At 43.1% G+C, this 15,708-nt stretch overlaps 1 protein-coding gene across 3 annotated transcripts in view; it reads left to right on the forward strand.

Moving 5' to 3' along the window:
- Positions 1–1,485: 1,485 nt before the first annotated feature.
- Positions 1,486–15,708, forward strand: part of LOC139373690 (pleckstrin homology domain-containing family G member 7-like) — a 36,902-nt gene continuing 22,679 nt past the window's right edge. For 2 of the 3 annotated variants that reach the window (XM_071114547.1, XM_071114567.1), the window contains exons 1-3: positions 1,491–1,580; positions 2,926–3,718; positions 4,842–4,864. In XM_071114547.1, coding sequence (XP_070970648.1) covers positions 3,068–3,718; positions 4,842–4,864 — 674 coding nt within the window. In that variant the 5' untranslated portion in view covers positions 1,491–1,580; positions 2,926–3,067. Of the gene's footprint in view, positions 1,581–2,925; positions 3,719–4,841; positions 4,865–15,708 lie in introns of all 3 variants that reach the window. The other variant, XM_071114557.1, reaches the window with a different exon arrangement.

Genomic DNA, 15,708 nt, shown 5'->3' on the forward strand with positions numbered 1-15,708 from the left:
CTTCCGGAGACAGTTCCCAGTCCAGAGCTTCCCGAGACAGTTCCCAGTCCAGAGCTTCCCGAGACAGTTCCCAGTCCAAAGCTTCCGGCGACATTTCACAGTCCGGAACCTCCAACGACGGGCCACAGTCCTTCCGGAGACAGTTCCCAGTCCAGAGCTTCCGGAGACAGTTCCCAGTCCAAAGCTTCCGGAGACAGTTCCCAGTCCAGAGCTTCCGGAGACAGTTCCCAGTCCAAAGCTTCCGGAGACAGTTCCCAGTCCAGAGCTTCCCGAGACAGTTCCCAGTCCAGAGCTTCCCGAGACAGTTCCCAGTCCAAAGCTTCCGGCGACATTTCACAGTCCGGAACCTCCAACGACGGGCCACAGTCCGGAACCTCCAACGACGGGTCACAGTCCGGAACCTCCAACGACGGGTCACAGTCCGGAACCTCCAACGACGGGCCACAGTCCGGAACCTCCAACGACGGGCCACAGTCCGGAACCTCCAACGACGGGCCACAGTCCGGAACCTCCAACGACGGGCCACAGTTCGTAACCTCCAACGACGGGTCACAGTCCGGAACCTCCAACGACGGGTCACAGTCCGGAACCTCCAACGACGGGCCACAGTCCGGAACCTCCAACGACTGGTCACAGTCCGGAACCTCCAACGACGTGCCACAGTCCGGAACCTCGAACGACGGGTCACAGTCCGGAACCTCCACCGGCGGTCCCCAGTCCGGAACCTCCACCGGCGGTCCCCAGTCCGGAACCTCCACCGACGGTCCCCAGTCCGGAACCTCCACCGACGGTCCCCAGTCCGGAACCTCCACCGACGGTCCCCAGTCCGGAACCTCCACCGACGGTCCCCAGTCCGGGGTCTCCGGCGACGGTTCCCAGTCCGGGGCCTCCGGCGATGATCCACAGTCCGGTTCTACAAAGGCAGAGAGATCAGCATAAAGAGGGGGGGGGGGCCCGGAGCCGCCACCGAGGGTAGATGCCCACCCGGACCCTCCCCTATAGGTTCAGGTTTGCGGCTGGGAGTCTGCACCTTTGGGGATCATTTAGGTAGCCATTTCCCTTTGGTGTTTGTGGGATCTTGTCTATGTGTGGTTGCCTGTCAGCACTCGTTTCGGTTTGTTGTTTAGTGTTTAATTATTTTAATAAATAAGAATGCACGCATACCACTCTGCACCTTGGTCCGATTCTTATAAAGAACATGACAGTCTGAACTAAGTTTTCTAATTGACTCATACCACATTTACACATGAAACATTTACACATGAAAATAAGAATTTGTTCTTAACTGACTTGCCTGGTTAAAATAAAGGTAAAATAAATTTACATTTCGGGTAGGAAACAAGTGGACACGCATGCACGAAATCTTTCCCAGGCATTCCACAAATAAATCTCTTTGAGCTTTGTCCTGTAAAACGGCACATAAAGAACAGCGGCCGAGACTAGTGCCAGGTGTTGGCTCCACTTTGTTTCCCAGGGCGGTCACATTGACATGACAGAGCAACTCCCAGCGCAGCACTCCGAAATCGTCGCTACAGCACAAGCGCAGCGGATGGTCCATTGCGGAGACAGGACACACGGCCGTGAGTAAACACAGGGCTTTGCTCTTCTTCATTCGACTCCTTTTTAACTTTTGTCATGTGAATAGTTTGTTATTATTTAGCCTATCGTTAATTAATAATAATTGTAGTCTAGATAATCTAATCCTAGTTTATGTTTCCCACACGGTATTCACCTCGTGGGTGTGCGTGCAGGTTCTCTTCTGCAGCCGGCACACCGCGACAACAACAAAGAGCTAATCAGTCACTAAATAATTTTACTGTTGGGAATTCTAATGAAATAATCCTACCTGAGATGATTAAATAGCACTTAACATGGCATGGAGAGGCCCATTGTAAAAGTCTAAATTTGTTTCCATAATCACTAGTATGGGAAAGTTGGATCAGGTGCATGGGGGTCTTGTGCTGTCCTTTTCCCACGCTAAAACTGCTAAGGCGTGACACTGAACTGATACAATGTTGCAGTGTAGTGTAGCGTCACAGTTATACTGTTGCGCTGTATTCAACAATAAAACCTTTGGGTTGTTAAAAGTAGGCTTTTAAACCCCATAGCTATTGACAATGAGGAAGGTAAAAGTACAGGTTTGTTTTTTTACAGGCAACTGTAGTCTTGAAACTTGTTAGAGATTGTATCTATAGTATATTATGAACATCAACTGTAAGATAACTCAGTAAGCAACTACATTGAAAAGATGTCTGAAATACACTACCGGTCAAACGTTACTCATGAAAGTTTTTTTCCTACATTGTAGAATAATAGTGAAGACATCAACATTATGAAATAACACATATGGAATCATGTAGTATCCCCAAAAAGCAGTTAAACAAATCAAAATATATTGTATATTTTAGATTCTTCAGAAAAATCAGCGTCCATTGACATTGAATTTAAGGCCAGTCCAGACCACAACTAAAAAAGCAAAGGAAAAAAAGGTCCGGACAGGACCAAAAAAAGAGTTGGCATCGCTCGATATCCACGGGAAGTAGGACCCCCCCACCCCCCCCCAAAAAAAAACAACTTATATATATTTTTTTACATTCTCACAAAAGTAGTGCAGTGGTCCTTTGCTAGTCTTGTATTAGCGGACCGATGTAACCATCTACAACGCGGGCACATCAAATACCCCCACACCCAAACACCTTCCCGTGGTAATGCGTAGGTCAGTGCTTAGTGGGAACTTCCCCTACCCCCACCCTCTGCCGGCAAAAGAAGCAGCTTTCAAATCCATAACTTCACTGTTTCACAACGTGAGTGGTGGACTGAACTCGGAACAAAAAAGATTATGACTTGACGGCTCGCCTAGACGGCTTTGTATTTTGTAGGCTATTTATTGTATTAGACCCAATGCAGATACATTTTATTCCACAGAAACGTCACTGAAATGTCGTTGCTTGCTGCTAAACTGCTAAACTGCCAGTGGATGATCTGACCCCAACACACCTGGGAAAAAAGGACCAAAATACCACTATTTTCCTGACATAATTAGGCCTACAATGCCGTCTTGCGCAAGATGTCTATGCTGAAACAGGTTATAGTGCGCGAGAATGGTCAGGACGCAGAGAAAAGCTTGGACTGGAGTTACATGGAGTGGCTAGAGAACGAGAACAAGGAAGTGACGGTTGTGAACAATGTCGAGACGCAAACTGTCTCAAAACCCACAGAGGAAAAGGAGACGCAGACCAGTAACCCCTTTATCATGCATATAGATTTGGCCAGAACGCACTCCAAACAGAAACACACGTCTTTGGTCGAGGCAGACTGCTTGCTCACCCAGTTTGACCGACAAGCCCCGGCTCGCATCTCCACCTCCCCGACCTTGAGGAGGATGAGGAGCACGCGACGTCCGCAGGTGGACTTCCGGGACCCTGTGAGGATGGACAGCACACAGGAGGAGTCGGGTATGGAAGATACACCGTCCCCGTTGAGTCCCCTCTCCCCAGTACAAAGGCACAAGTCTCCGCTGGCGGCCAGCCCCCCTCCCGTTGAAGGAAACCATCTCGATAATCTGCCCAATTCATCCGCAGGCTGGGGGAAAAGCAGATCGCATAGATCAAAGACTTTTGGCAATGGTATCACTTGCACGAGACAAGGATCTCTGGATGCACTGAGTGTGCAAAGTGTTAGTAAAGACTTTGCATTTCCTGATGATAGCGATGATCAGGTGAGTTAATGTTATGATCACAAATGGTGAACTTTCAGTTGAGCATGAATGGTGGCCATATGCCACACTGTGACTTTATAATATATATTTTTTTATCTGAGCCTTATAAAGCAGATAGCCAGTAGCTCCACCACATTCCTCCTGGGTACCAGTCCTCTCCCCCTCATTCTCCCTGGGTACCAGTCCTCTCCCCCTCATTCTCCCTGGGTACCAGTCCTCTCCCCCTCATTCTCCCTGGGTACCAGTCCTCTCCCCCTCATTCTCCCTGGCTTACTGTGGTGGCTGCTCACAATGTCAGCTTTTGACAGCAAATGAATCAGCAGTAAATGCACTGACAGCTCAGCACAGCCCCACCACCCAGCAAGCCCTCCCTCTCTCACAACACACACACACACACACACACACACACACACACACACACACACACAGATCAGAAGGCCCTAGGAAGGCAGCAAGGCTCCTCCACAGGCCTCCTATTCACCAATGTCAGCAGTGATAGAGAGGTCAGTAGGCATTAGGATAAATTAATGGGGGGGATGTATTCATTGGGCTCCCAGCATTTTATCCGGGCCATCAATAGAGCCCCAACATTCTCTGTAGATAGTAAAGGGCTAATCGGGCTATTCAAATTCTAACGACCATATGAAAACACTTGACTTTTCTCTAGATTAATATTTTTTCAAGAGATTGAACTGTTTTGTTTGTTTGAAAGTGATATATCCATGTTATGTAGGAGCAGGAGGCCTGTTGATTTAGTGTTATGTATTCTGCAAGAGTTTCTACACCTTTAAAATCAGCCAGGGCCTTTGGTTTCTCAAGTCCATCACACTCAAGGCTCTTAAATCATCATTGACCTTCAAGGGCTTGTTAACCGGACCCAGATTAATCTTAGTCCTGCACTAAAAAGCATGTTCAATGGAGATTCTCTGTTGAAAGTACTTCTTAGGCCAAGAGTAAGGTTAAACTGTGCCAGAGAAACCAACCCCTAATGTTTAGATCCAGTAGATATCCTGTCCTATTGTTCACTGTCTATGTGTTTGCCCTTTCACATTAGTATCTGCTTTATAAAAAGCCATTTTCAACATAATTATCCTAACCAAGCTGCCTTTGTCTGTTTTTACAGGACAAGGAGGCTTGCCATAATAGGTAGGTCTGCCGCCCGCAAGTCCCACAGAGTGATTTGAGTGTTATCTGTGTCCCCACTTGGTTTAGGCAAAAATACCTACACTGTGGCCTGCAATTACCATATACTACCTGGACATTATTTGCATGGCAGGAGGGGAATTTGCCTATAACCAACTAACTCTGAACTATGGCACGCAGTTAGGAAACCAGGGTTGTATTCATTAGGCTCCAAACAGAACAAAACTGACTGTTTTCCATTGCAAAATGTTTTGCTATGGTGTGCCCTAATGAATATAACCCAGCACGAAAGGGACCAAAACAGAGACGATTCCACTTTCTCTCCATTCAGTGAACAAACCATTTTTGAGCCAAACGTTCTAATTTGCATGATTGCATGTTGTTTCTTTCTTTTGCTATCTCTAATTTGTTCACCGTTCCAGTGATCCCGGGAGTTTGTTTGTTTGTATGGAAACATCTTGAGGGAAAAATGTCCCCAAGCTGGGCCTTGTTGCCTGCATTACATCCTCTCATTGAACATTTGGCGCTCAATGGCGAAATAAGATTGGACCCAGAGTAGAGGGAGCTCCATTGTATATTCGTTGTGCTTTGGGTTTGTTAGTGAAACTGTTTGCAGAGCAGCATAAGCTCAGTGGGTATAGTTATGAGAGTCCCATGGTTACAGATATAAGATCTTCATTTGAGCCAGTTTGGAGCAGCAGGAAGATAATCATACAGCAACAGGAAATGTGGATTATAATTTATATAATACATTTTTCATAAACAAAAAAATTCAAAGTGGAAATTACAAACTTCAAAAACCTTTTTAAACCTTAAAATACACAAAGTTTTCATGCAACAGGGTGATCAAATTAGCATCCTATGTGTGGACGAGACAAGGCCTCATTCATGCTGTTTTTCCTGGACTGCCAGCAGTTCCACCACCATGGGCCACCCTGGCAGGACCCTTCTACTGGATAATTAGGCAGCTATTGTCCTTGTAATTATTATAGTTACACCCTGGCACCATCCCCCTCATTTCCCCCCACATGGTGGCAGGGATCAGAAGACCATTTGTCAGAACCGCTTTGTTTTCGGGCATCGTTATTTTGCTGCAGGGGGATGGTTTGGGGGACGAAGTGCCCCTCTTTGCAGTGGCTCAACTCAGTGGCAGAGGGGCCGACACACAGAGGGCATTCTGACTGGCCACAATGAGACATGATGTCTTTGTGACCTGCTTGGAAATAAACTGCAATTAGTGCTGAACTGTTTTTGACAGATCCGCATGCAGTCCTCTTCCACCACCACCAACATCACTTGCATTTACTGTAAGACGTATAGCCTGCTCAAGGTGCTGGTTAACTGTAATATATGCCATTTAGCAGTTGCTTTTATCCAAAGCAACTTACAGTTATGGTTGCATGCATTTTACGTATGGGTGGTCCTGGGAAAAGAACCCACTACCCTGGTGTAACAAGCACCATGCTCTACCAACTGAGCTTTGTATTGTTAACTCAGCACCCTTTGTGTGCCTATACATATAAGGGCCATAAGATGCGCCAGGGTCCACACTACCATGACTGATATTAGTTTACTAAAGAGAAGATAGTCCTAGAGAGGACAAAGAACAGCAGTTGCTCTCAGAGGTATTATCTGTGCTGAGGCGTTAACAGACATGGCCATGGGAGAACTAACATACCACATTACTCGGGTCTCATTGTACACTTACAGAAGGACACCGCTGAGGTGTACACGTTGGCTTGCTGCACCTCGTCTACACTCAAGTCAGTCAGTCTTCTGTTGGTGGTTTACATAAGAGAAGTACGGCTGGTTATATAAGCATACCATTAGAGATACACAGCAGTTTCCTGAGGACATCCATACAATCCAAGGAGAATGACAATGGGTAGACTTTTTGGATAGGGTGAGACATTTTGGTAACAGACCATCAAATAAAATCAAGAACCAACATACTTCCCTGTTCCCTGTAGTTGTATAACTGTTCCTGTTTGTGGGTTCTGTTTACGCCATCATAAACAGCCATGGATTTTCAGCTGTTTGTCTTCCTTATGGTATCGTCATTTATAGATAACCTTTCACCAAGCACAGCGAAAGTCTGTACTCCAAGTCTAACTTATGGTGCAGTATACAGATAACAAAATTATAACACCATTCACATTCTGAAAAAAATGATTATGTTCTACCAGGTGTGATTATGTTCTACTCTGTCTTCAATCAAACAAACACTGGATTGTGTCTCACGTAACCCTAGTCTAACGTTACTATACTCTAAATTGTCATTCATTACTCAGCTATTAGGAAGGAATAAAAAATGGAAAAAAGTCTGGACTCATGGGTACGTTAACTAAACCCATGAGCTTTTAGTTTAATAGAGCAACTGGAGAGAGAGTTAATCAAGACCTCACTATGAAAGCTATAAAGCCTGTGAGTAGTCTAGTCTAGTCACAGCACTGGTAGTGAATGTTAAACTGAATGACTAAAGACCAGCCTATCAGGTTGTTATTTGGCTCATCATTACTACTCTCACTATTCCCCGGAAAGACAACTGAAATCTATCTTGTAAACTCAGAGGTAGCTACTGTGGTTGGTTTTATAGAGTGTGTACAAAACATTAAGGACACCTGCTCTTACCATGATATAGAATTACCAGGTGGAAGCTATGATCCCTTATTGATGTTACTTGTTAAATCCACTTCAATCAGTGTAGATGAATGGGAGGAGACAGGAGTCCTTAATGTTTTGTACACTCAGTGTATTTATGCAGTGGTAGGGAAGTCAATTCAAGTAGGTACACACTTTTTATTACCATAGCAAACAACATAACGAATGCATAAGATGTCAACACATAAATTCATTTATTGGCAATCTCTAATCCATTAATTCTGCATGATTTAAATTTGTTCTGAATATTCTGTGTGTACCTGCAGTTCACCCTCAACAACAACACAAAGGGATGACGTGAAAACAGTTGAGGGGTCTGGGTTCTTGGGTCTGGCAATGCTTTAGTTTCTTCCTCTGACAGAAGAGCTGAGGACTATAAAAGCACACACACGCTCACACATGTGCGCAGGCGCTTTATGGTAATGTTTACCACAAACCCTCATGCACTTGCTAGTTCACAGTGCAGTGAGTACATATGGTATTTCATCAACGTAGAAATGCCAAAAGGAATTCTGATATTTCCTGTTAAACCGTCTTCTTGGCAAATACTGTGAGAATATTCTGTCTGGTGATTCTCTTCCATTATGTTGTTAAATATACAGTAACTAATTTGTTACGCCATTACTCGTGTTCGTTATTACACCTGTATTATTTATACTGTACCTCCCTTTGACATACTGTATTGCTCACCTTGTATTACACCTTCTCTTATTATGTCATAAAGCATTGTTGTTATACCTTTATATGATGTGTGGGTCTAATCCTGAATGCTGATTGGTTAAATCCGCATTCCAGCTGTTGTCCATTCCACAAGTTACCACCCTCTAAATCTATGGCTTTAAAATGCCTATTTACTCTGTTCCATCTGAATGCGCAATCCACTGTCTCATCAGCCCAGCCAGGCAATTTATATACTTGATCTCCACTATAAAAAAGCATCTCGACATTATCTCACATTTCTTTTAGACTAACATTTCGTTTTCAACCGCGGAGATTTGTAAAACCTTGCTCTGTCTCTGACATTTGCGACATTGTTTCAATGTTCAAATTGGATCTCCTGCTGTCCCATAGTAATGAACGTGTCGGGAGTCGGGACGAGACATACAGGCAGGCAGTGTTTCTCAGCCAGTTGAAATCATGAATCAGCTGGCATCATTTTATACAAAAAAATGTCAATTGAAAAAAGGTCAAACAAAACGAAGTGCAGCTAGTTTGCAGTATTTCCAGCTTCAGTTTGGAATGATTATGTTGCTGTGTTGTTGGCTAGCGCCTCTGAACAACGGTGTCCTGACGTGTGAGCGAGCACATTTTGAACGGCAGGCGAAATCGCGTCTCATTAGGTCATTGTTATGGATGACTCCAAATAAATCTCAACTAGAAAACAGCTTAAACAAATGCAAATCCAGCTACTTTTCTGTTATTCTGGCTGCACTTTTTGATGTGACTGTAAGTTAGCCGTAGTTGGCTAGCTAGCAAGCAATGGATAAGAAATTTGCCAGCTAGTATGGCGTTGGAACTATTAGAATGAACAACTGGGTCGCGTCCATAAATACAATGAACGACCAGCCGGATTGGGTAGCAACCCTAGATTTGTGTCGTGACTACTAAATCTTGTGGAAGAATGAAAAAGTATGCATAAATTCATCAAAATCTCTCTTTATAAAAAAATATATATTATTTTACATTTTTTTAGGGGGTAGATCAGCTTTAATATTGCAGATAGATTGTAGCTTCTATCAATGTAATCGTCTGCATCACTTCCTTTTAGTGTATATATATATATATATATATATATATATATATATACACTGCTCAAAAAAATAAAGGGAACACTAAAATAACACATCCTAGATCTGAATGAATGAAATATTTTTATTAAATACTTTTTTCTTTACATAGTTGAATGTGCTGACAACAAAATCACACAAATTATCAATGGAAATCAAATTTATCAACCCATGGAGGTCTGGATTTGGAGTCACACTCAAAATTAAAGTGGAAAACCACACTACAGGCTGATCCAACTTTGATGTAATGTCCTTAAAACAAGTCAAAATGAGGCTCAGTAGTGTGTGTGGCCTCCACGTGCCTGTATGACCTCCCTACAACGCCTGGGCATGCTCCTGATGAGGTGGCAGATGGTCTCCTGAGGGATCTCCTCCCAGACCTGGACTAAAGCATCCGCCAACTCCTGGACAGTCTGTGGTGCAACGTGGCGTTGGTGGATGGAGCGAGACATGATGTCCCAGATGTGCTCAATTGGATTCAGGTCTGGGGAACGGGCGGGCCAGTCCATAACATCAATGCCTTCCTCTTGCAGGAACTGCTGACACACTCCAGCCACATGAGGTCTAGCATTGTCTTGCATTAGGAGGAACCCAGAGCCAATCGCACCAGCATATGGTCTCACAAGGGGTCTGAGGATCTCATCTCGGTTCCTAATGGCAGTCAGGCTACCTCTGGTAAGCACATGGAGGGCTGTGCGGCCCCCCAAAGAAATGCCACCCCACACCATGACTGACCCATCGCCAAACCAGTCATGCTGGAGGATGTTGCAGGCAGCAGAACGTTCTCCACGGCGTCTCCAGACTGTCACGCCTGTCACATGTGCTCAGTGTGAACCTGCTTTCATCTGTGAAGAGCACAGGGCGCCAGTGGCAAATTTGCCAATCTTGGTGTTCTCTGGCAAATGCCAAACGTCCTGCACAGTGTTGGGCTGTAAGCACAACCCCCACCTGTGGACGTCGGGCCCTCATACCACCCTCATGGAGTCTGTTTCTGACCGTTTGAGCAGACACATGCACATTTGTGGCCTGCTGTAGGTCATTTTGCAGGGCTCTGGCAGTGCTCCTCCTGCTCCTCCTTGCACAAAGGTGGAGGTAGCGGTCCTGCTGCTGGGTTGTTGCCCTCCTATGGCCTCCTCCACGTCTCCTGATGTACTGGCCTGTCTCCTGGTAGCGCCTCCATGCTCTGGACACTACGCTGACAGACACAGCAATCCTTCTTGCCACAGCTCGCATTGATGTTCCATCCTGGATGAGCTGCACTACCTGGGCCACTTGTGTGGGTTGTAGACTCTGTCTCATGATACCACTAGAGTGAAAGCACCGCCAGCATTCAAAAGTGACCAAAACATCAGCCAGGAAGCATAGGAACTGAGAAGTGGTCTGTGGTTATCACCTGCAGACCTACCACTCCTTTATTGGGGGTGTCTTGCTAATTGCCTATAATTTCCAACTGTTGTCTATTCCATTTGCACAACAGCATTTGAAATGTATTGTCAATCAGTGTTGCTTCCTAAGTGGACAATTTGATTTCACAGAAGTGTGATTGACTTGGAGTTACATTGTGTTGTTTAAGTGTTCCCTTTATTTTTTGAGCAGTGTATATACAGTACCAGTCAAAAGTTTGGACTCACCTACTCATTCCAGGGTTTTTCTTTATTTTTACTATTTTCTACATTGTAGAATAATGGTGAAGACATCAAAACTATGAAATAACGCATATGGAATCATGTAGTAACCAAATAAGTGTTTAACAAATGAAAATATCTTATATTTGAGATTCTTCAAAGTAGCCAACCTTTACCTTGATGACAGCTTTGCACACTCTTGGCATTCTCTCAACCAGCTTCATAAGATAGTCACCTGGAATGCATTTCAATTAACAGGTGTGCCTTGTTAAAAGTTAATTTGTGGAATTTATTTCCTTAATGCATTTAAGCCAATCAGTTGTGTTGTGACAAGGTAGGGGTGGTATACAGAAGATAGCCCTATTTAGTAAAATACCAAGTCCATATTATAGCAAGAACAGCTCAAATAAGCAAAGAGAAACAACAGTCCATCATTACTTTAAGACATGAAGGTCAGTCAATCAAGAACATTTCAAGAACGTTGAAAGTTTCCTCAAGTGCAGTCGCAAAAACCATCAAGCACTATGATAAAACTGGCTCTCATGAGGACCGCCACAGGAAAGGAAGACCCAGAGTTACCTCTGCTGCAGAGGATAAGTTCATTAGAGTTACCAGCCTCAGAAATTGCAGACCAAATAAATGCTTCACATAGTTCAAGTAACAGACACATCTTAACATCAATTATTCAGAGGAGACTACGTGAATCAGGCCTTCATGGTTGAATTGCTGCAAATAAACCACTACTAAAGGACACCAATAATAAGAGGAGACTTGCTTGGGCCAAGAAACACAACCAATGGACATTAGATCGGTGGAAATCTGTCCTTTGGCCTGATGAGTACAAATGTGAGGTTTTTGGTTCCAACTGCCGTGTCTTTGTGAGACACAGAGTCTGCGAGTGGATGATCTCTGCATGTGTGGTTCCCAATGTGAAGCATGCAGGAGGAGGTGTGATGGTGTGGGGGTGCTTTGCTGGTGACACTGTCAGTGTGGCTACCACAGCATTCTGCATCTATACGCCATCCCATCTGGTTTGCGCTTAGTGGGACTATGATTTGTTTTTCAACAGGACCCAACAAACCCCCAGGATGTGTAAGGGCCATTTGACCAAGAAGGAGCGTAATGGAGTGCTACATCAGATGACCTGACCTTTGACCTCAACCCAATTGAGATGGTTTGGGATGAGTTGGACTGCAGAGTGAAGGAAAAGCAGCCTTCAAGACTATTGGAAAAGCATTCTTTGGCTACTTTAAAGAATCTCAAATATAAATATATTTTGATGTGTTTAATACTTTTTTGGTTACTATGTGATTCCATGTGTTATTTCATAGTTTTGATGTCTTCACTATTATTCTACAATGTAGACAATAGCAAAAAATAAAGAAAAACCCTTGAGTAGGTGTGTCCAAACGTTTGACTGGTAATGTACATACATATACACACATAAATACATACATTTGAAGTTTATATACATCTTAGCCAAATACATTTAAACTCAGTTTTTCACAATTCCTGACAATTATTCTGATTAAAAATTCCCTGTCTTAGGTCAGTTAGGATCACCACTTTATCTTAGGAATGTGAAATGTCAGAATAATAGTAGAGAGAATGATTTATTTCAGCTTTCATTTTTTTCATCACATTCCCAGTGGGTCTGCAGTTTACATACACTCAATTAGTATTTGGTAGCATTGCCTTTAAATTGTTTAACTTGGGTCAAACGTTTCAGGTAGCCTTCCACAAGCTTCCCACAATAAATTGGGTGAATTTTGGCCCATTCCCCCTGACAGAGCTCCTAACTGAGTCAGGTTTGTAGGCTTCATTGCTCGCACACGCTTTTTCAGTTCTGCCCACAAATTTCCTATTGGATTGAGTTTGAGTTAATTTTTTTATTTTTACAGGGACAGTGCACATTAATCAACGTTTCAGTAAAAGTGCCGGTTTTAGCCAGCCGGCTAATTTTCAACCGCAGTCCCTGGATGAGGTCAGGGCTTTGTGACCAAGCTTTAACTTCCTGACTGATGTCTTGAGATGTTGCTTCAATATATCCACATATTTTTCCTACCTTATGATGCCATCTATTTTGTGAAGTGCACCAGTCCCTCCTACAGCAAAGCACACCCACAACATGATGCTGCCACCCTCGTGCTTCAGAGTTGGGATGGTGTTCTTCGGCTTGCAAGCCACCCCCTTTTTCCTCTAATCATAACGATGGTCATTATGGCCAAACGGTTCTATTTTTGTTTCATCAGACCAGAGGACATTTCTCCAGAAAGTACGATCTTGTTCCCCATGTGCAGTTGCAAACCATAGTCTGGCTTTTTTATGGCGGTTATGGAGCAGTGGCTTCTTCCTTGCTGAGCAGCCTTTCAGTTTATGTCGATATAGGACTCATTTTACAGTGGATATAGATACTTTTGTACCTGTTCCTCAAGCATCTTCACAAGGTCCTTTGCTGTTGTTCTGGATTTGCACTTTTAGCACCAAAGTACATTCATCTCTAGGAGACAGAACACGTCTCCTTCCTGAGTGGTATGACGGCTGCGTGGTCCCATGGTGTTTATACTTGTGTACTATTGTTTGTACAGATGAACGTGGTACCTTCAGGTGTTTGGAAATTGCTCCTAAGGATGAACCAGACTTGTGGAGGTCTACAAAAAAAAATTATGTCAAGAAAAGAGGCACTGAGTTTGAAGGTAGGCCTTGAAATACATCCACAGTACACCTCCAATTGACTCAAAGTATGTCAATTAGACTATCAGAAGCTTCTAAAGCCATTACACCATTTTCTGGAATTTTCCAAGCTGTTTAAAGGCACAGTCAACTTAGTGTATGTAAACTTCTGACCCACTGGAATTGTGATACAGTGAATTGTAAGTGAAATTATCTGTCTGTAACAATTTTTGGAAAAATGACTTTTGTCATGCACAAAGTAGATGTCCTAAACGACTTGCCAAAACTATACAGTAGTTAACAAGAAATTTGTGGAGTGGTTGAAAAACAAGTTTTAATGACTCCAAGTGTATGTAAACGTCCGACTTCAAATGTACATATATATATATATATATATATACATATTTTTTAAAATATATTTTCGTTTATTATTTTCTATCTTCCCCTTAATTGGAGTAAACTAGTGAACAACAACCTTAAGCTTCTACTTCCAGCTTATACATACTACCGTATATACAGTGGGGAGAACAAGTATTTGATACACTGCCCATTTTGCAGGTTTTCCTACTTACAAAGCATGTAAAGGTCTGTAATTTGTATCATAGGTACACTTCAACTGTGAGAGACGGAATCTAAAACAAAAATCCAGAAAATCACATTGTATGTTTTGTTGTTATTAGTTGTTATTATTCCCAAGCTTCAGCTCCATTCAACCCCTCCCATCTTATCTATTAACACCATGCATATTGGATTTCTATTTGCCATATATTTTTTGACTTTGCTGTGATGTTTCACAAAAGTTCTGACCTTTCGATTCTCATAATTTCTACAGATTGTAAATAAAAAATTATACGTATTATTATCAAAAAATTCTAAGTATTATTATATTATTGATCGATTGACTATGACTTTTCAGATCACCCAGTAGGGCTATCTGCAGAGTTAGCTACAGTTAAATGTTGCAATTCTTCAGCCATTCCTGGGACTGTGACCAAAAACAAGCTACATATGGACAATACCAAAACAAATGATTCTGTCTCTTCGCTGAAAACTCTGCAGAGCTGGGAAGGTTGTATCCCCCATATATATATAATTCTATTGGTTGAAAGAATTTGGTAGTTTGATTCTCCTTGTTTACTGTCCGTTATGTTTGAGTGTTGCTTGTTTTTGTAATATTTGTGGATACATTTCTCAAGTCTTATGATTTGTTTTGTGTTGCTATCCAGATTGAATGTTATTACTCACGAGTATATGAAGTGCTAATATATACAGTGAGGGGAAAAAGTATTTGATCCCCTGCTGATTTTGTATGTTTGCCCACTGACAAAGAAATGATCAGTCAATAATTTTAATGGTAGGTTTATTTGAACAGTGAGAGACAGAATAACAAAAATCCAGAAAAACACATGTCAAAAATGTTATAAATTGATTTGCATTTTAATGAGGGAAATAAGTATTTGACCCCCTCTCAATCAGAAAGATTTCTGGCTCCCAGGTGTCTTTTATACAGGTAACGAGCTGAGGTTAGGAGCACACTCTTAAAGGGAGTGCTCCTAATCTCAGCTTGTTACCTGTATAAAAGACACCTGTCCACAGAAGCAATCAATCAATCAGATTCCAAACTATCCATCATGGCCACGACCAAAGAGCTCTCCAAGGATTTCAGGGACAAGATTGTAGACCTACACAAGGCTGGAATGGGCTACAAGACCATCGCCAAGCAGCTTGGTGAGAAGGTGACAATAGTTGGTGCGATTATTCGCAAATGGAAGAAACACAAAAGAACTGTCAATCTCCCTCGGCCTGGGGCTCCATGCAAGATCTCACCTCGTGGAGTTGCAATGATCATGAGAACAGTGAGGAATCAGTCCAGAACTACACGGGAGGATCTTGTCAATGATCTCAAGGCAGCTGGGACCATAGTCACCAAGAAAACAGTTGGTAACACACTATGCCGTGAAGGACTAAAATCCTGCAGCGCCCGCAAGGTCCCCCTGCTCAAGAAAACATACATACATGCCCGTCTGAAGTTTGCCAATGAACATCTGAATGATTCAGAGGACAACTGGGTGAAAGTGTTGTGGTCAGATGAGACCAAAAT

Source organism: Oncorhynchus clarkii, chromosome 2 (genome assembly GCF_045791955.1).
Source record: "Oncorhynchus clarkii lewisi isolate Uvic-CL-2024 chromosome 2, UVic_Ocla_1.0, whole genome shotgun sequence".
NCBI lineage: Eukaryota > Metazoa > Chordata > Actinopteri > Salmoniformes > Salmonidae > Oncorhynchus > Oncorhynchus clarkii.